The sequence below is a fragment of the Triturus cristatus genome, chromosome 6, assembly GCF_964204655.1.
Source record: "Triturus cristatus chromosome 6, aTriCri1.1, whole genome shotgun sequence".
Lineage (NCBI taxonomy): Eukaryota > Metazoa > Chordata > Amphibia > Caudata > Salamandridae > Triturus > Triturus cristatus.
In genome coordinates, this window is record NC_140589.1 from 233,777,069 (window position 1) to 233,798,649 (window position 21,581).

General features: G+C 48.3%; 1 protein-coding gene across 2 annotated transcripts in view; it reads left to right on the forward strand.

The window, feature by feature from the left end:
- The window catches only part of ITSN2 (intersectin 2), a 1,173,023-nt gene that overhangs the window by 615,303 nt on the left and 536,139 nt on the right, over positions 1–21,581 (forward strand). For both annotated transcript variants that reach the window (XM_085610587.1, XM_085610588.1), the window contains exon 16: positions 14,115–14,254. In XM_085610587.1, the coding sequence (XP_085466713.1) occupies positions 14,115–14,254 (140 nt within the window). The remainder of the gene's footprint in view (positions 1–14,114; positions 14,255–21,581) is intronic.

Here is a 21,581-nt window from a genome sequence, read left to right on the forward strand (position 1 = left end):
AGCTAATGTCAAGTCCCCTTCACCCCCTAGTTACACGTCAAATTACACGTCATGCTGCTGCGCGCGCATCTATGCCAAGTATTATTTTATAGATCCACCTATACATGACATCATAACCAATCATGTTCCTTTTTTTACTCCTTATTACACCCATTTTCGGTTACGCAGGTACCACGTCAAGTTCCTTATCAATTGTTACGCCTACTGTATTTGCTTCATTGTAATGTATGCACTATAAAAGTTACTTCTTGTCAATAAAGTATGTACTTCACTTCCTGAACCCCCGTGGTGATGGAACTTGGAGCATCCGATTATAATCGATTATTGGAATAAAGCCCATTCCGAAACTCTAATATCACGGATTCTGCCTCTCATTTTACTGAGCTATTTTATTATGATTCTGTATCAAATTCAGTCCAGGTAAAGGAATTTTATTTACCACAGGAGGATACAAATTTTGATTATGTCCATATGATTGTTCACATATGCTTCATCATCATGTGTAAGTTAATTTTTGAACTGAAGCATTGTGTAGACTCATAGTATGCGTCGACGTTTCGACCCTATGTAAAGCGCAATATTTAATACATGTCACGGCGGGTCTTCCTCGGGTGGATGCAGTAATCCTTGCCTCCGGCCATGACATAGAATTCAATATTTGCGTAGACCTTTCGCCTCCTCTCTGTGCAGCAAAAGTGCCTCCATCTCAGCCTAGCTAACCCTCACCTCTTGCGACTGAGATACTCTAGGAAGGGACAATGACTTCCATTTCAGTTGCGATTGAGCATCTAGCTAGGGCGAAGGCTAAATCTAGTCATCTAGCTGCCACTTTTTCACTCTTAGGGCAATTATATAGTCCCAATATTCAGCCCTCTAGGGTGTTCATCCCAGGACAAACAGTCACAGCAGTCAGTTCAGAGGTCATCTCTTTCAAGTATACACTCACTACAGGCATAGCATATGCTTAATATCTGCACTTGGAATTTGACTGCGAGCACATAGCGACGTGTTGATTTTCGCCAGTCTAGCAGGCGTAAGATAGGCATGCTGGAGTATGTTAAAGTGTTGCAGGAGACAATTTGGGGTTGGGCAAAGTAATCACTCCCACTATTTTTGTTTGAAGGGGTGACCTACATTGCCTCCCATGTACTACAAAGATTAGCCAGTGGGTCTGTTGAACAGTCTGGGAGGACTCAAACGAGCCAAGAGGTACATTTTAATCCAAGCCCAATGGTAAACGTGTGAGCCAAGGAATCGAAAGGGACTCCGTGTTAGATATTCGTTCCGCATAGGTAGTTGAATACGGCAACCAGACGTCTATGTGTAAGAAACTTGCTTGTAGACAGGACTGTCTGTTCAATTAGGGTGTCAAGGGAAGGAAAGGATACTTTTAAGAGCAGTGTGTACCAAACAGTGGATGGTTGCAAAATGATTTTTGGTGGTTCGCGAAAGTCCAAGCAATAAATAAAGATGCCTATAAATTCTGTATTTATCTTCTCATATTTACCTCCCTTCAAGGACAGAGGTCAAATGTCAGGCTGCTTTCTGACAAATTGCTGCTTATTTTTTAATATGAGGATAGATGTTTACAAACTCCTGTCACTTTGCAGTCAGAGAAAGAAAAGTAAAGTGCATTATGTGACAATCTTGCTAGGGTACTTGGAATGTGAAAGGAATGGCAGTAGGTTTTCATTTTTGTAACGCACAACAAAATGTAAATATCTTTAAATGAACTGAACACATTCAGCATTTAGGAAAGCAAATATAAAGTACATTTTTGGGTAATTCTGAAGTGTGATGAAACCAAAGATTTTAACACGATCAGAACAAATCAAAATACCCTACTTGGCGATGCACAAATGGTAAATGTTTGCTGAAACCCGATTTCCACACATTATCATTTGTGTGCAATATAGCTTTATCAGTCTGTGAAAATGTAGTGCCCATTTCAATGGAAAATGCGCTGTCTGCAAATGACAATGGGCTACCACACAATGCTTTAGTTACATTAAAAAGGTTGCCTGTCAAGTCGAGTAAAGCTAGGTGGGGTGCAAAGGTTGTGGTTTTAAATAGTGTAGGAAGCACTGCTTTAGAGGGATAACAGGTGTGTAGAATGTAGGGAACAGTTGGGGAACTTTTAAAGGCTCTACAGATGCTGTCTCAGGCAATGTGTAAGAGTTTGTTAAGAGTGCCTAGGCGGGAGGGATTTAGGCAAGAAAGCCATGTGGAGATAGTGCACAGTATCCCACATTTCTTCCTTCAGGTAAATACCACCCAGCAAACCAGCAGGTAAGCCCCGTGGGCTGTGCCGCAAGGTAGTAATGTTCAAAATCAGGAACACCCTATTCCTCCTAGTTCCTGAGGAAGCTTCAGCTTGGCCAGGACCACCCTACGTATGCTAGTGTTCCAGATTAAGTTCCCCATCATGGTATCAAAGCGCCACGGGATTATAGAGGTTGGAGAAGTAATAAAGGAGTAGAGTCAACATCATCACTTTGGTAAGAGCTACTCCGCCCTGAACTGTCAGGGGAAGAGATTTCTAGAAAGAGATTTGGGATTGACCCACAGAAATTGCTTTCCTTAAATTACCATAAAGAAGGTCTTTATCAGTGTGATATATGTCGATACCAAGGTACTGAAAAGTCATGGACACACACGCAATCTGATGCTCATGCACAATTAGGGGATGAAAGGGACAATTATGACTAAGCGGAAATAAGCAAGATTTCGACCAGTTGTCACTAAGGCCTTAGGCTTTTCTGGAATCACTCGGCATTTGCACTACTGTCGATATTCCCTGGCAGTGTACAGGGACACCACATGGGTTTCATTGCTTAGTGGGATACTCCACTGGTCATGCAGCTCGAAGTTCTAAAGGTTCTATCACCAGTGCAAACAGCAAGGGTAACAATGGGCACCCCTGCCACATAGCCTATCTTACAGGGATGAGGTTGGAAGTGAGATGGCCAATTTGTACCCTAACAGACGGTTGAGTAGAGAATCATATCTATCCTTTCGTGGCCTAGTCCAGCCGTCTGCAGCACTATGAAAATGTATTCCCAGTCTGTGATCGTCGGGATTCGGCGGGCTGGAAAAGCAGGCAAGGAGGCCGTATATAGTGTGCAATAGTCTACTTTATTGTGTCCAGGGTACGGTGTGCAACAGGATAGAATACAGGTCTTCTGCAGGAGGAGGGGTAGAAACGATGTGGGGCCCCGTCGGTTGCGGTCGTCGTCACTGTACTGCTCGATTTTCCCGGCCTTCCGGTGTTGTAGAGCGATCCATATGACTTCAGTCTCTTTCCATCCAAGTCTAAGGACTGGAGTAGTGAATAGGGCCTATCTATTAGACACTTGTGACACAATCCCGTGCTCCTACCCATAGATCAGGGTTTGTATACATATCCTAGGGTATAGATTCGGTAGCCTTGAGGATAACCTGCCCTATAGTGAGGGTATTTCATAGAGCTGTGTTGAATTCAGGCCTGGTAGGCCTCAAACGGGAGAGTTATTAGACACTTCCTGTGTTCTTCCCCATAGATCAGGGTTTGTATACATATCCTAGGGGATAGATTCGGTAGCCTTGAGGATAACTTGCCCTATAGTGAGGGTATTTCATAGAGCTGTGTTGAATTCAGGCCTGGTAGGCCTTAAACGGGAGAGATATTATTCCTCCACCGATGTTAGTCATGTTTATTGAATGTATAATAGACTGAAGTCAAGGGTGGAATGTACTGCTCGATTTTCCCAGCCTTCCCGTGTTAAGGGAGGCCTAATGTGACTTCAGTCTCTTTCCATTCAAGTCTAAGGGTTAGAGTAGTGTATAGAGCCTATTTATTAGGCACTTCAACATGATCCTGTGTTCTTCCCCATAGATCAGGGTTTTCATATATATCCTAGGGGATAGATTCGTTAGCATTAGGGGTAATATGTTCTGTAGTAAGGGTATCTAATGGAGCTGTGCTGCATTCAGGCCTGGTAGGCCTTAAACGGGAGAGACTCCATCTTTCCTCCTGCTCTGGCAGCTTGGAAAGTTTCTAGGTCATAGGCAGTGTTTTAGTTAGGAGGTGTTATTCGCTTGGAGAGAACCGGTTCAGGCCGGCCCTTATCGAAGGATTGTATTCTCCTTCATGCCGAAGACACTACAACAGGCCGGCCGGCTGGGAACGTGTCCTTGGCACGGGGAGGTACAGGAATTTGGTGGGCGGCAGGTTTCGAGCTGGAAATTTCCATGAGAGAATGCACATCTATATTAGTGAAAGTCTGAGGCAGACACTTGCACTTGCTTCTAGACCATAGGCGGCATCTGGCCGTTAGCAGTAAAGCTACTACTTATTCCAGGGAAGACAGATGACGAACCTGAATCTAAAGAGGAGAGAGCAGCTGATGAGGAGGAGGTTCCAGTGATTAGGAGAAAAAGAGAAGGGAGTAGATCTGTGACTACAGAGGTGTGACTTCCAGGCGAAGCCAAGGCGCAGACGGGAAGGGAACCTAGATGACCTTTGAGTACAGGCTGAATATAATCAGGTGATGTTAACCCTTTACTATTAGAGTATACAACTTAACCTTTCACTTTCCTTGCAGGTTGTCTATATATATAATGTATTCTGCGAATGTGCATGTGGCATTTAAATAAAGTACTTAGCTTGTTGTACGTTAGCATGTGTTGTGTACTTTTGTATAGGAGGATAGCCTATTCTTTAGTCAGAGTTGCCTTAAAATGAACAGAGGTTAATCCTGGTCAGGTAAGTGGTAACTGGATGAGGGGGAAAACAAGCCCCTCGAACTAGAGAACAGGTTGTGCTCAACTAATAGTCTTTGTGTGATCTGATATATGGTAATCCTGATTCCCCTGTTGTGTACCACAGTAATAATAGGATGAGCTCGTGCTAAGGCTGCCGTGTAGGTAGGAGATTCTGGACCTGACTGAGGTCGCGAGACTGTGTGTGTTGCTACCGGATGGGTAGGAGATTCTGGACCTGACTGAGGTCGCGAGACTGTATGTAGCTACCGGATGGGTAGGAGATTCTGGACCTGACTGAGGTCGCGAGACTGTGTGTGTTGCTACCGGATGGGTAGGAGATTCTGGACCTGACTGAGGTCGCGAGACTGTATGTAGCTACCGGATGGGTAGGAGATTCTGGACCTGACTGAGGTCGCGAGACTGTGTGTGTTGCTACCGGATGGGTAGGAGATTCTGGGCCTGACTGAGGCCGCGAGATCGTGTGTGTTGCTACCGGATGGGTAGGAGATTCTGGACCTGACTGAGGTCGCGAGACTGTGTGTGTCGCTGCCGTGTAGGTAGGAGATTCTGGACCTGACTGAGGTCGCGAGACTGTGTGTGTTGCTACCGAATGGGTAGGAGATTCTGGACCTGACTGAGGTCGCGAGACTGTGTGTGTCGCTACCGAATGGGTAGGAGATTCTGGGCCTGACTGAGGCCGCGAGATCGTGTGTGTTGCTACCGGATGGGTAGGAGATTCTGGACCTGACTGAGGTCGCGAGACTGTGTGTGTGTGTTGTTGTGATCATAAGGCTGTGAAGCCTTGGTATAAATATATAATAGGAATTCCCTGTCCTTAGGTGGTACATATATATGTGGTTATTTAGTTGTAAAAAGGCCCTAGGGAGGGGGTAACGTTCTGGTTTGGGTTAGAAAGGCTCTGTGGAGCAGGTTCTATCTGGAGGAAAAACCAAAGCAGAACAGTCACCGAAGGTCTTCTGCTGTCCAAGTCGCCGACGTTGGTCCCAGTAAGGGGGAAGGACGGACACCTCGGAGGGCAGTGAGACAAAACACAGAAGGAGCCGTTAGTCTTGCGGACACTCTATGACGGTGCCGTAACCTTCACCGGGAGTGATAAAAGTGGAGGGGAGTGTGAGGAGAAGGGACGAGGAAAAAGAGGGATAAGTCGAAGAAAGATAGGTGTTCGGAAAAGGGGTTGAGTGGGGTGCTATTTACAAAGCGTGAGGTGCTGTACAATGGATACGGAGAGATCCTATCAGTGTGCAGGGGTGCTAACAGGAGAGAGGCTATATACATCTATCTACAGAGAGTCTAGGGTACACACGGGTACTGTAGAGTACTATACGGAAGGAAAAGCTGGTACTCACGGGCTCCGCCGTAACTCTCATCCGAGTTACGGCCGCTCTTCAGCCTCCTCCGGGGGACTCCACCAGTCTTCCGACCACTCTTCTGGTTCGCCGCTCTCGTCCTCTCCTGTCGTCGTATCTCCTGCCGAACTCTCCTGCCACGATCCTTCGACGACTTCTGCTTCCTGTCTTCCGGCTTTTCTGTCTCCGGCGGGGAACGGGTAGGAGGGACTTCCGGGAATCAGGGGTTGTCCTTCCGGTGGGTCGCTGATCGGGATTGGCTCCTGTAAGAAAAAGAGGGGCGGGATTCCTGGGGTCACCGAGGTTGTGGTTGAAACCCTGGATGGACTGTCCGGGCGGGGAGGATTGAGCGGAAAGGACGCCCCGGACAGGGTAAGTAAGGGGGGCCAGATCCGAGGTAGGGAGTCTCCGTTACATTCCCTTTCCCTAGCTGTCTTTCTTGTATCCGGTGTGGACAGTGGATAGCGAGAGAGGAAGTCCGCGTTACCCTGTTCTATGCCTTTTCGATGTACTGTTTTGAAGCGGTACGGTTGGAGGGCCAGGAACCACCGCAGGACGCGGTCATGGTGCCCCTTGTTCCGGGCCATCCACTCAAGGGGGACGTGATCGGTGAAGATGGTAAAGTCACGCCCTTCTAGGTAGTAACGGAGACTGTCCACTGCCCATTTAATTGCCAAAGCTTCTTTCTCTACGACGGCATAATTCCGTTCTCGAGTAAACAGTTTCCTGCTGAGGTAAAGAATGGGTCTTTCGTTCCCCTCGTGGTCCTTCTGTGACAGTACTGCCCCTAAACCCTGTTCTGAAGCATCTGTCTGAAGTAGGAAGGGTTGTGTATAATCCGGACTAACTAGCACGGGATCGGAGGTCAAGGCGTTCTTCAGATCGGTAAATGCATGCCACAATAGGGGAGTCGGGTTTTTCAGGATGGCCTCTGTTTTCGTGGCTTTCTTCAATAGGTCAGTGAGCGGGGCGGCCCTTTGGGAGAAATTGGGCACAAACCTGCGATAGTAACCCAGAAGGCCCAGAAAGGCCCGCAAGTCTTTTCTGGTCTGGGGGAAGGGGAGGGAATGGATGGCTTCTGTTTTGCTTCTCTGGGGCCGTATGAGGCCCTCACCCAGGAGGTATCCCAGATATTTAACGGTTTGGGCTGCCAGGGTGGTTTTGGCTGGATTAGTCGTGAACCCATAGGAGCCCAAAGAGGAAATGACGTTGTGGAGATGTTCCAAGTGTTGTGACCAGGTGTCGCTGTAGATAACTATATCGTCGAGGTAGGCCCCTGCATACTGAGTGTGGGGTCGTAAGATATGATTCATGGCCCGTTGGAATGTGGCGGGCGCGCCATGGAGGCCAAAGGGGAGGACGAGGAACTGATATAAACCTTCAGGGGTCGAAAATGCTGTTTTCTTTCGGTCTTCTTTTCTAAGAGGTATCTGCCAGTACCCCTTACAAAGGTCCAGAGTGGATATGTACTGGGCTTTCCCTATACGCTCGACCATCTCGTCTACTCGGGGTATCGGGTAGGTGTCAAAGGATGATATCTTATTGACTTCGCGGAAATCAATACAAAATCTCACAGACCCATCAGGTTTGGGTACAAGCACTATTGGAGAATTCCAGTCACTTACAGAGGGTTCTATAATGCCCAGCTTTAACATCTGTTCTATTTCTTGGTGTATGATCGCTCTACGGGCTTCAGGGACCCTATAAGGCCTTTGCCGGACCACCTTCCCCGGACTCGTCTGTATGGCGTGCTCAGTGATGGCGGTATGACCCGGCAAAGAGGAGAACACCTGTTGTAAAGGGGAGAGACGATGCTGGAGGGCTGCACTCAGGGACGGAGGTAGGGCGGGGTCTATGCAAGGGGAGAAAGAAAGGGGTTCCAGACCAATAGAGCCGATTAGGACGGGACGAGGACCTTCCCATTTTTTTAGTAAGTTGACGTGATAAATCTGGGTGGTACCCCGTGTGGGGTCTAGTTGTACTTCGTAGGTGACAGGGGTTATTTGTCGGAGTATGGTATAGGGACCTTGCCATTGTCCAAGGAGCTTTTGGTCGGAGGAGGGCATCATTAAGAGAACTAGATCTCCCACTGAGAAGACCCGGTGTTTTGTGCCTCTGTTATACTGACCCTTCTGTTTCTCTTGTGCCTGTTAAGATTCTGATGTACGATGTCCCTTATTAGAGACAAGTGGGTTTTGAGGTTCTCCATATATTCCGGGAGGGGACGGGTGCGATCTGGTTCCGCCTCCCAGGCTTCTTGAGCCATGTCCAATAGAGAACGAGGGGGTCGGCCATACAACAGTTCGTAGGGTGAATATCCTGTGCTGCTCTGTGTCTTGCAACGTATTGCAAATAAGGCAAGGGGTAACATATCCTCCCACCTCCTCGCCTCCAGCCCTAATAGTTTCTTTAGGGTTTGTTTTAATGTGGCATTGTATCGTTCCACTAACCCATCGGTTTGTGGATGATACGCCGAGGTGCGTATCTGTTTAATCCCTAGTTGGGAGCAGACCTGTTTCATAAGGGAGGAGACGAAGGGAGTGCCCTGATCCGTCAGGATCTCCCGGGGAAATCCTACCCTTGAGAACACAGCGATGAGAGCTTTCGCAACGTTTTGGGTGGTGGGTTGTCGCAGGGGAAGGGCTTCGGGAAAGCGGGTGGCGTAGTCCACGATAACTAGGGCGTATCGGCAGCCACTTCGGGAAGGTAGTAAGGGTCCTATGATGTCCATACCTACCCTGCTGAAAGGGACGTCAATGAGGGGAAGGGGTTTTAGGGGTACCCTTGGAGGTTGGTATCTACTGTGTTTTTGACAGACCGGGCACTCTCTGCAGTATGTTTTGATGGTTTGGTGTACCCCTGGCCAATAGAACCTGTCTAGGATCGCTTGGCTAGTTTTCTCGTCTCCGAAATGTCCCCCCAGAAGGTGGCTGTGGGCCAGAAAGAGCACCTTCTCCCGGAAGGGACCAGGTATGAGTAATTGAGGTTTTTGGTGGGTCCCTCCCTTCCGATATAGCAACACATGTTTCTTAAAGAAGTAGGGACCTACTATAAGAGGATCCTCATGGTCTACTGCCTTGGCCCATGCTTCCTGCAGCACCGGATCCTCTCGCTGGGCTGCCCTGAATTCTCTGTCGGTCTGCCACGGGTGTTCTTCGAGTGTCACTGGGAATACACCGGTGTATTCACGTCTCTCCTTCTTTTTCTGGGCTTTGGGTTTCGGTGGTTTGGGTTCAGTCCTAGGGGAAACAGGTCCTTGAGGGAACGGGGCTTCTCCCCACCAACGGGTCAGGGAATCAGTTGTTTCTTGCAGAAGTCCTGGTAGTCCCATATAGTCACTTCCCAGAATAGCCTGTTCCGGTAGAGTGGGGACAAGACCAACAGAGAGGGTGGTTCCAGGATCCTTGGGGTGTTGGACCTGAACTTGGGTAGTGGGGTACTGTTTGGTGTCTCCATGGACACATTGAATGGCGACCGTACCGGACGTCGGCCCCACAGGTTGAGGCAAGAGCTGGGGCCGGATAACGCTCTGTCGACACCCCGAGTCAGCCAAGGCCATAAGTGGTTGTCCATCGATGCTTACAGGGCAGTGGAACGACGGAGGTGACATGCCTGGGACCGAACACACATAATTCCTGGCGAGTCCCACCTCCATGGGTTCCTCCTTCTGGGGGCACAACCGAGCAATATGACCAAAACCCCCGCAATGGTAACACTGGGGTCCGGGGTTATTAGGTCGGGGAACTACGGGGTATGGGAGCAGGGGGATTGGTTCCGGTCGCCTCTGGAAAAAAGGACGGGGAGGTCGGAGGTTTATGGAGGGATGTGGTTTGTGGGGCGGATCTTCCTTGCTTCGTTGGGTCTCTTGTGCCCGACTGTAGGCACTTGCGATTTCCACCGCCGTGTCTAGGGTAAGGTGGGCATGTTGTCGTACCCACCTTTGGGTGCCGGGCAACAACGACATCAGAAATTGTTCCAGGTAGATTTTTTGTAACACGTCGTCCATGGTGGAGGATTCCGGTCTCAACCACCTATTAGCCAGGTCCTTAATCCTAAAGGATAGAGCTCTCGGGGTTTCCTGGGGTCCCTCCTTGATTTGCCGTAGTTTCCTGCGATAGGTTTCATCGTCGATGCCCAACCGTTCAAGGATGCACTTCTTTATGTCCCCATAAGGTGTGGTACCCTGTACGTTCGCCTGTTGGTACGCCGCCTGTAATTCGCCGGTCAATAAGGGACCCAGGTAGTGACCCCAGCGGTCGGCAGGCCATGCTGCAGCCTGTGCTAATCTCTCAAAATTGGTAAAGAAAAAGTCGGGATCCTCCCCGGGCACATATTTTTGCAGTACCACTGATGGTAGGGAGGTGGCTGGTCTCTGGTGCTCCAACACAGTGGTCAGTTTCCCCATAGCTTGTTCATGGGTGGTCCCCTGACCCCGTAACACATCGTGTAGTTGGCCGCGATCGTCCTCGGCCGTCTTCAAGAACCGCTCCATCATTATCCCCAACTGCTCCTGATTCTCCGCCATTTTCTTTATTACGGCCTCCATGCTTCCAGCTAATCCCACTTCTGACACCACCTGTGATCGTCGGGATTCGGCGGGCTGGAAAAGCAGGCAAGGAGGCCGTATATAGTGTGCAATAGTCTACTTTATTGTGTCCAGGGTACGGTGTGCAACAGGATAGAATACAGGTCTTCTGCAGGAGGAGGGGTAGAAACGATGTGGGGCCCCGTCGGTTGCGGTCGTCGTCACCGAAGGTCTTCTGCTGTCCAAGTCGCCGACGTTGGTCCCAGGAAGGGGGAAGGACGGACACCTCGGAGGGCAGTGAGACAAAACACAGAAGGAGCCGTTAGTCCTGCGGACACTCTATGACGGTGCCGTAACCTTCACCGGGAGTGATAAAAGTGGAGGGGAGTGTGAGGAGAAGGGACGAGGAAAAAGAGGGATAAGTCGAAGAAAGATAGGTGTTCGGAAAAGGGGTTGAGTGGGGTGCTATTTACAAAGCGTGAGGTGCTGTACAATGGATACGGAGAGATCCTATCAGTGTGCAGGGGTGCTAACAGGAGAGAGGCTATATACATCTATCTACAGAGAGTCTAGGGTACACACGGGTACTGTAGAGTACTATACGGAAGGAAAAGCTGGTACTCACGGGCTCCGCCGTAACTCTCATCCGAGTTACGGCCGCTCTTCAGCCTCCTCCGGGGGACTCCACCAGTCTTCCGACCACTCTTCTGGTTCGCCGCTCTCGTCCTCTCCTGTCGTCGTATCTCCTGCCGAACTCTCCTGCCACGATCCTTCGACGACTTCTGCTTCCTGTCTTCCGGGTTTTCTGTCTCCGGCGGGGAACGGGTAGGAGGGACTTCCGGGAATCAGGGGTTGTCCTTCCGGTGGGTCGCTGATCGGGATTGGCCCCTGTAAGAAAAAGAGGGGCGGGATTCCTGGGGTCACCGAGGTTGTGGTTGAAACCCTGGATGGACTGTCCGGGCGGGGAGGATTGAGCGGAAAGGACGCCCCGGACAGGGTAAGTAAGGGGGGCCAGATCCGAGGTAGGGAGTCTCCGTTACACAGTCTAACATGTCAAAGGCCTTCTCCAGATCTAGGACCAGACAAACAGTGAAGGGCCATAGCTAGGGTGTCTCCGCTTGCGAATTGTAGAGTAAACGGATATTGAAAGATGTGGATCTCCCAGAGATAAAGCCATTGTGACCAGTGTGATCAATTCCATCAGAAGCCCCAGAGCCTGGACACCAGAATCTTACTAAGGGTCTTGCAGCCGTTATTATGGATGGCCAGGGTCCGGTTAGATGTCATGTTAATTTGGTCTCAACGGGGTTTGGTAATAGACGCCTCCTAGATGGAGGCTAGGTGCTCTCTTGAAGTGCAGCGCTATGTAGCTCAGTCAGTTGGGGAATCAGCAGTTCCACATAGCTATTTTAGCAGAAGGCCATTCAGGCCTGGGGACTTGCATGCAGCAAAGTCGCATATAGCAGCTTCCGATATCTTGTTCCATGGTGGGCATTTCCACAGTTTCACTTTGAACAGCTGGAATATTCGGAAAGGGCAATCCCTCCAGGGATGCCATAACGTTGATGCTGGTATAGGAAGGAGCTTGGTCATACATTTATTTATTTATTTGTAAGCGCAACATTCATCCGAGAGGATATCATGGTGCTAGGAGAGCAAACACCTAAAATGAGAGTAAGGTGACGTTCAAGAACTCTAGTTGTTTGATTAAACCCTAGAGAACAAATGTTTTTTTTTTCTTTCTGAATGACATATAGTCATCGGTAAGACGAATTTCCAGTGGAAGTACATGAAGCGGTAATGTGTGCAAAATGCAGAGTGTATGGCTGTTGGGAGTATACACCACCATCTTAGCAGAGGCATATGGCAGAGATGGGGGTCTTTGTGGCATCTTACTTGACCAGCCATGCAACGAGCCTTCCAGACTGGTCACCCTCAGATTGTGTTTAATCATATGGGCTTTAACATTTATGCAGTGTTTCAGTCATCTGGGCAGGACGTTCGCTAGCAACTAGAAGGGGCACCCTGGAGCCTGCAGCCAGCGTTGCCCAGGACACCCTCCAGGTCCGACAAGTCTTGTTCTATCACAATGGGAGCTCCGACCAAGGTCCTTATAGATTGCCCCCTTATCGCTGTCCTAAGGCATTTACACTACACTAATCAAAAGAAGGGCATGCCGCTCTTGTCAGAATAATAGTGGATTATGGATTCACAAATCTGTTCACAGAAAGCCAAATTTTCTAGTACAGAGGACTGTAGCCGCCAGGTCGTGACTGGTGAAATACATATACCCCAGTTGAGTTGTAAAAGTAACGGATTATTGTCAGAGATCGTCTTGCCAACATATTCAGTATTGTAGTTTAGGAGTTTTATAGTGGTGGGGCACAAGAATTGTTCTAGGCAGACATGGAGATTGTAAGGGATGTATGTCATTACATCACTTAGTAATACCCGCATGCGATGTAATAGCAACGCGTGGTAAAACCCGCGTTGTAATGGCTGTTCCCCGATTGTAAGGGTAGAATAGAAGGATTATTCCATATTATGTGACTAAAAGACCCACCAAGCATCCACCAAAGATCAGTGAGAGACTCATTGCATTAAATATTTAGCATTGTGAATCGTAAGGGCGTGAGATAGAGTAGGGGGGTTGACCTATCTTGATTAACATTCAACATACTATTAATGTCTCCCCCTATGATCCTAGGAAAGTGGGACAAAGTGAGAAGTTTTGTAGAAGTGTTCACCAAAGACGTACTGCTGTGCCACATAACAATCACTACACAAGAACAAATCTCCCCTCCTTGTGTGTCTTGGCTTTTGTGCATCTAAAGGGGACTGCAGGTTTGATCCATAGCAATGCACCTCTCACATAGCTAAGGTAATGCTTGCAATAACATTGGCCTTTCCAACGTATCTGAGTCTGGGCCTTTTCCCGTCCGGTAAGTGCCTCTCTTGTAAGAAAGCAATGTGGGTGCCCAAGATCTTAGGGAAAGTATAAATGGTATATCGTTTTATCCCCAGCATTTTGCTGCTCATAAGGTATTTTACTTATAAACAAATAATTATTTGTTATTAATGTAACTTGTTTCACAAGACTGACTATATAGAACGAGATTTATGCAACATTAACATAATGAAAATCTAAAGCTTTCATCAGAACTGACGCTCACATATGTCTTTCAATTACATCTCCAGCTAATCTGTTAAATGATTTCTTACATTTGGCATGAAGTCCATTTGCACATTACATAAAGAGCAGACTGAACCTAAGTGACATGAATAATATTAAAGGAATAGTTGATTATGCTCCTGATTAAAATAATGAAATGTATGACACTTTTATTGTTGTATTAGTTATATTCTTGCTCCTTCAATTTGGTTTTGTCTACATCACATGGTATAAATGTGTGAGGAAAACAGATAAATGTATGCAAATGAACTTGAAGGTGAGCTAATTGAATGTTTTGCTTTCTCAGATACGGGGCTTGATTCGTTTTACAAAAGGACATCTGAGAAAGCTGGACTATGCCAAAGACTAAAAGATCAGATGGACTCCCTTGAGAAGGAAACTTCGGCCAAACTCGCAGAGATGGACACTTTCAACAACCAACTTAAGGTAACGCTCAGCTGTGTAACCAATGTGTATGATAGATTTTAATTCACAAGGTTTGAACTCAATATTGCTCATCTTATCCTTTCCGGAAAAGGGGCTAAGGAAGGTTCATTTGCCCCTTTTTCCTTGTAATAATATGTCAGCTCAGTCAAATTGACTATTTATCCTTTTTTGCCATTTTTACAAGGTGCAGATGAAACAGTTTTCATTACCCGCATTGCCTCCGTATAATTGTAGCTATTACAGAATTGCTTTTTCCTTTTTACAAGAACTCTGCCCAAATTTTATGTGTACATTGGATCTTTTGTATATTCACATTCGTGAATCATTCTCCATCGTCAGGGTGGGCATTGCTGGTTCTTTTAAATAGCAGTATACGGTTTAAAGATATACAACCTACGGTATATAATGCAAAAAGGCCATAGGCCTGAAACAACAAAGTATGTTTAGTAACACATCCACCTCCTTTGAATGAACCCTAACTTCAGCCAATGAGGTGGAAGCTTGCACACTCCTCCTACTTCCCATAGAGATCACCACAGCTCAGATATTTACTGCATGTCGTGTGTGAGGGAGTCCCCTGTTAGAGATCTTATCTAACTTTTCATTGAGCCTGCAATTGTTTCCAATTTAGTTTGCCCTGGCCTTAAACAAGTCCTATCTTTTTTTATTTTTTAATATTTTTATTGGCAATTTGTAGTATTCAACGCACGGATTATGGCATATAAAACATCAGAATTAAAAACAGTTTGCTTATTGGCAGTAGTTGCACTGTGCAGAAGACCAGGGCTCAATGCTCAGCAGCAGAACCAATAACCGGTTCCAACGATTCATCTCAGAGTCAATGCACATATCAGTTTATGTTCAAGGAATTATTCATTAAGCTACTACCAATTTCCGGTGGTGGCTATACTACTTAACACATGTTCCACAAAAATTATCCACGGTAAACTATATGTGGGAGTGTCCACCAGTCATCCTGAGTTCAAATATAACTTTCATATTAGTCAAAATGCTACCATTTATTAAGTACATTTTTTATAAAAACAAAAAGGAATAACATAACTTACGCAATAAAGAAGTAAATAAACCTTGTGCAGAGGTGTGAGGTAGATTTCAACTGATACAGCACATGTATGGGGAGGTCGCTACATGGTTGGGCCTCTCAGGGGGCTGGAAAGGTGGGGGCAAGGGTCCCTGGCCATTGTCAGAGCCACTATGCCGAAGCAGCAGGCCTCTTCCGGTTATGTCCACGTAATTAACCACCAGTCAGGTCAGTGCCCAGAGCTTACCAAGGGCCTGGTGGGGTTCTTGCAGTGTGCATTCTCGGGGTGGGGTTCTCGGTCAGGATCTGAGCCTGTCGCATCATTAGCAGCATCCTCAGGAGTCTCCCAAGTTACCATCACCTCCCTCCATTGTCCGGCAATAGGGTGCTGTATCATGCCTTTAGATTCCTCCCAGCTGAGTGCTCTACCCTCCGCCCCAGCCCACATGATAACATCCCTGTTCCAGGCCTCGAACTGAGGCCCTCTCGGGGATTTCCATTCTAACGCAATTCTGCGCTTAGCCAGACCCAGTGCAAGGTCTATCAGCCTATTTCCAACTTTACACTTCGGGGGTCTGGGAAAGAGCCCCAATAAGCAAGTCTGTATTGTGGAGGGCAACCCTCTGCCCAGCACTTTTGCGAGTTTACCAAGCACAGCGTCCCAGAAGGGCAGCAGGCTTAGACAGTCCCAAGTCATGTGTCCAAAGTCCGCATCCGGGTACATGCATCTGGGACAGAGACGGACTCCCTCCATTCCCCCACCAATAAGTCACATTAAGGCAGTGAGGCGTCATGTAGGCCATGTGTGTGTAGTTGAATTGTATGTATTTTAAGAGTGTGTTGTGAGAAATCTTCTTAGGATAGTGCAGGACCCTGCGCCACTATGCATCTGTGAGGTCTCTGCCCCAGAGTCTATCCCATTTTGCCCGTAACCCACCCAGGGGTCTGACTGATGCTGAATGCGGAGCAACGTAAAACCATTTCACTAGGTGCCCAGCCGTCCCAGGTTGAACAGGGCATGCAATACTGGGTGTGTCTCAGGTTCATCTCTCCCTCTATTCCATAGCTGAGCAAATGTGCGTTCCAGGGCTTCATATCTCAGAAACCGGCCCGGGGGGAGACCACAGTCCTCCACGAGCCCTTCAAACGGGAGCAGAGACTTGTCCAGGAAGCAGTCCCCAACATTATCCAACCCTGCCTCCGTCCAGCGAGCCAATTGTTCGCTCGTAAATAAAGTCTTGGGTTCACCATGTGGCAGTCCCACAAGGGGTAGCATTGGTGTGTACTAGGTAGTTCGCCGCTCCCTACCTTGGCATCGCCTCCAAGCTTGGGAAGCCGTGCGCTGCAACAAGGAACAGTATGGTGTAGGCGACGTTGGTCGTAATAATTTTACCATCACTAAGCTAGGACGGGATTCCGGATGCGATAGATACGTGCCCTCCTCGTTCACACCCTCCACCCATTGCGCTAACCACTGTAACTGGGCAGCGAACATGTAGTATTCAAAGTTCGGCACTCCCAGCCCGCCCTCGGACATGAGGCGTTGTAACGTGGCCGCTGAGCATGAGGACCGGGACGGTTGACAAAAAATTACAGTAAGTGCAGGAGCATGACCATTTTAGATAGGGAGACGCGAGCTAGTTGCAGTGTCTTAAATACAGATCCCCAGATTCACCTCTGGCTTGCCTCCCTGGTCATACTAGGCTGGGTTTCAGAATTTGCTTCAGCAACTGAGAGAAGGACAAAGATAACGCCATCATCAAGTAGTCTGCCAGACAAAGATAGCAAACATATTGATAATCTGGGTCGGAGAATTTCCTCTAACGCAACCTCAATTAAGACAGCCAATGCCCTGGCGATTCTAGGTCGTTACGATCGCCTCATATGGCATGACATAGCTCCATTATTGGATCTTACCCTGAGGAGAAGAGGGAAATGGCAAGAGCTATCCTAACTGAAGGAAAACTCACCTCTTCTTTCATCATTGACGCAACGATGGATGCTTCAAATACAGGTTTTAGCCAGTTGGCAGATGGGACTTTACTAAGGAGACAAGGCTGATTAAAATCCACAGCCTTCTGTACTGCTAGTTTGCATACAATACAAATAGGTGTATAGGCATTGCAGTTGATTGAAATAAGACAATTATACATTGTATTTTGTCGGTTCTTACAAGGGTTCAGGAGTACATACTGAGGAAATATGCTTGGATAGTGCACTACCAACAACAGGCGTGTGATGCTGTACTAGGCCTCAATGCTTGCCTAGTATGCCTGGGGGCGGGGGCGGGGGCAGTGCCAGGAGCTTTCCATGGGCTTTCCAGGAGTGTGGCTCGATCGAAATAGGGTATGTTGTGGATGGTTCTATAGTTATGGGGATATTACGGGGTCATGGCTTTTGGCATGGTCTAGAGGTGCTGGCGTTCACACATGGGGGGAGCTCGGGTTGTGATTGTGCCTCGGGTCGTCTGGTGTATTTGGTGGGAGCGCCGGCTGTTGGGTATCGGCCAAATGGTGGTGGAATGTGTGCAGCAACGTAGCCTATTCAGTGGAGATGTGCTTCCTGCGTACCCCGTGTGCCTCCTCCCTCCTGATTGTGTCTTCTTCCGCCGAACCCAATTTTCTAACTGTTCTCACACTGGCTACCAGTGGGGGCCCTCCTGGAGTTCTCCAATGCATGGTGATCCCTCTCTTTGCCAGTAGGAAGCCTAAGTAAACGAAACACGTTTGGACCTTGAGTTTCTTGTGCCTACGGAAGAGCCCTATCCCTCTGGCCTCCCAAGTGTTGATGTCGGTAAGTCCTGTTAATTCCTGTAACGTCTCATGTACTGCGTTCCAATAGCACTGCAGTGTGGGGCATAACCAGAACATGTGTTTAAATGTTGCATCTGAGAATTGGCATCTCTGGCATATAAATTGTGTATCTGGGTAAAAGCCCTGGAGCCGCGCTGGAGTGAGGTAGGCGCAGTGTAGTATGGAAAACTGTATATTTTTTAAACTGGCATTTCAGGACACTTTCTTTGGATATTCCAGGGCACGATCCCATTCCTTATCGTTTAGTGGGCGCCCTACTTCCTCTTCCTATTTTTGGTGTAACGGGGTTAGTTTGGTGGCGGTGAGATCCCGAATTGCTTCGTAAAGCCATGTAATTAAGTGTCGCCCCAGACCCATGTGGAGGATTGCGTGGAGTACCCTTCGGAGAGATCCCAAGTGCGACGGCTGCTGAGAATTATTTGTCGGTGTAATAAGAATTGTCCTGGCGGGAGACCTTTCTGGTCCCAGAGTCGGTCAAATGGAAATAACTGGCCAGCCTCAATCAAGGTTCCCACCTCAAAAATTTTGTGAACTGTCCAAGTTTGCATTGCTCGAGCGGAGTAAAAGCCCTCATTCCTGGGCAGGCCGACAAGTGGATATAAGGGAGTATATAGAGGAGTGTCACCTGAGATGGAGTGAATTCGCAACATGCATGTTCGCGCCACCTTTACCTGCACTGAGTGCGTCGACTTAGGATGAGTGCCTGGGAGCAGTAGACGACATATGGCTTGCACCGACATGGGTCCTCTCTCCAAGGTGGGCTCAACTAAATGCCGTCCAGCGGGACAGCCACTGGTTTTGTAAGCCTCAAGGGATGGTGCTCCCCTTGGTGTATCAGGAGTTGCAATTTTTGGAGAGCAACTCTTCGGCGTCTGCCGTCCCATATGAGGGAGCTTAATAGGGTGTCTTGCTCTCGGAAAAAGGACCGTGGGGGGACAACAGGGTTGTTGGCGAAGTAGTAAAGAAATTGTGGTGCTAGGATCATTTTGACCAAGGCTATTCTGCCGATGGGCGCCAAGGGTAGGGTCTTCCAAAAATTCACTCGCGTTTTGGCTCCTACTAAGGCCAGACGGTGGTTGCTTTTGAATAAGTCAGCAGGGGAGTGGTAGAGTTGGACGCCGAGGTATCACAGGGCGTTGTTGCTCCAGGCTATTTGCGAATTCCCAATTCTTTTCTCTCGCAGGGGGGGTGAGGACTTAGGGGGTATATGGTAGATTTCGTCCAGTTGACTTTTAGTCCTGTGGCGGCCGCAAAGTCCAAGAGTATGTTTCCAATGGGGCTGAGATGGAACCCTATGTCCCTCACATATAGTAACAGATCATCTGCATACATGGACACCATGTGCGTGGTTTCCGGTATTGGGATGCCCCATGCATAGGGGCTCCATTGCCATGGCCAACTAAAGGGGGGAGAGAGAGGACACCCCTGCCTGGTAGCTCTCTCTATTTGGAAGGGTGGGGAGATGTATTGGCCCAGTCTCGCTCTAGAAGTGAACTTTGTGTATAATAGTTTTATGTGCTCAGTGAAGATTGGCCCTGTCCCCTTCCAACTCAGCGTCTCGAAGAGGTAGGGCCACGTCAGGGTGTCAAATGCTTTCTCCAGGCCCAAGATCAGACAGGCTGCTGTAGGGTAGCGATCCCGGGTCTGATCCTGAACCTGAAACAGTCTGCAAATGTTCTGGGAAGTATTTCTGCCCGTTACGAATCCGTTCTGATCTTGATGTATGAGCGGTGGGAGCACCGGGCTCAACCGATCCTCCAGTATCTTACCCAAGACCTTGCAATCAGCAGAGAGCAGTGTGATTAGTCTGTATGAGGCTAGTTGCATCGGATCTCGATCAGGTTTCGGGATCGAGACTACAAGAGATTCCCGTAATGAGCCCTGCAGTTCTCCCTCCTCCAGAGCCGACGCGCACATGGCGGTCAGTCCCGACGCCAATTGCGTACTGAAAGTGTTATAGTATTCTAGGGGCAAGCCATCTATTCCTGGGGCTTTATTCCGGGCCAAGGCCCAGATTGCATGTTTCACTTTTGACAATGTGATTTCCGCCTCAAGGAGGTCTCCATCCTCTCTCGGAATCTGGGGTATGCCGAGGGACCGGGTGAGTGGCCCCCAACTGTCCTGCGTAGGGCAGCGGTATAACTTTGCGTAGTGGGCATGGAAGAGTTGCAGGATATCATATTGGAAGTTGCAATTCTGCTGATCGGGTCTCTAATTTTGGTGATTGGTCGCACTTCCTGGTTCTGGTGAGCCAGCCAGGCTTGAAGCGTTCCCTATCTGTCTCCCTCTCTAAGCCTTCCTCGTACTCCCATCTTAGCTTCCACGACTTGTGCGGGGATCACTGCATTTAAGTCTTCCACCTTAGTCATTGCCACCAGCTTAAGCTCTGCTTTTTCAAGGCTTCGGTCAAGAGTCCTGCAGACTCCTGCTATTTGCCTAATACAGGCTCCCCGCATGATGACTTTAAATGCATCCCATTCCAGCGCCCTGCTGGACGCCGTGTTGGTGTTGTTATTAAAATATTCTGTGATGCTATTTCCGTGGTCATGGCGAAATACTGGATCCTGCAGACACTCTCGCTGCAGTTTCCAGGTCGGGACTAACGGGTGGGGTGGTCATCACCTAAGAATTAAGAAGTGCCCGTTGTGATCAGAAACTACTCTCCCCAAGTAATCTACGTGTTGGGTCATAGGGAGTACTTCCCGTGAGCAGAGAAACCGATCAAGCCGTACCCGCAGATTGTGAGGTATAGAGTGAAAGGTGTATAGTTTAGAGGTTGGGTTCTGGCTCCGCCAGGCATCCTTTAGTGTCCAATGTTGCGTCCATGATCGGAGCTGCTGTGTGTGTGCGCTTGAGTAGAGGAACCGGCACCTGGAGAGTGCGACCGATCTAAGGACAGGTCCAGTACATAGTTGTAATCGCCCCCCAGTGTCCATGGTGACTTTGTGAATTGTGGTAGGATTGCCGACAGTGAGTCCAAGGACTGTCCATGGTCAGTGTTTGGGGCGTAAACACTGCCTAATAATAAGGGCTGCCCATCTAGCAATCCCTTCAGAAATGCGCATCTCCCCTCCCTGTCCACCACTCTATGAGTTTCTTTAAATTGAACCCCTGTCAATCAATGCCCCTCGAGCAAACACAGAGTAGTTAGTAGCACAAAAGGTACTGCACCAGCGTCTCTGTACCCGGTCTAATTTGGTTTTTGTGAAATGTGTTTCTTGTAATAGTATTATTTGTGCTTTTAGTTGCTTAGCATAAGAGTAAACTGCGTATTGTTTTCATGCTGTGTGCATTCCCCAGAGAATTTAGGGTCAGAAGACTAAAGTCTGTTTCTATTGGCATAATTTCACGTTGTTGTTGGGGATGGAGGGAACAGATCAAGAGAATTTTACGCCCTGGCCTTGCCACCAGCTCCTCTACATGATTGTCTGTTGGGTAGAGGCGCCCGCACAGAGTGGGACCTTGTTTGTGG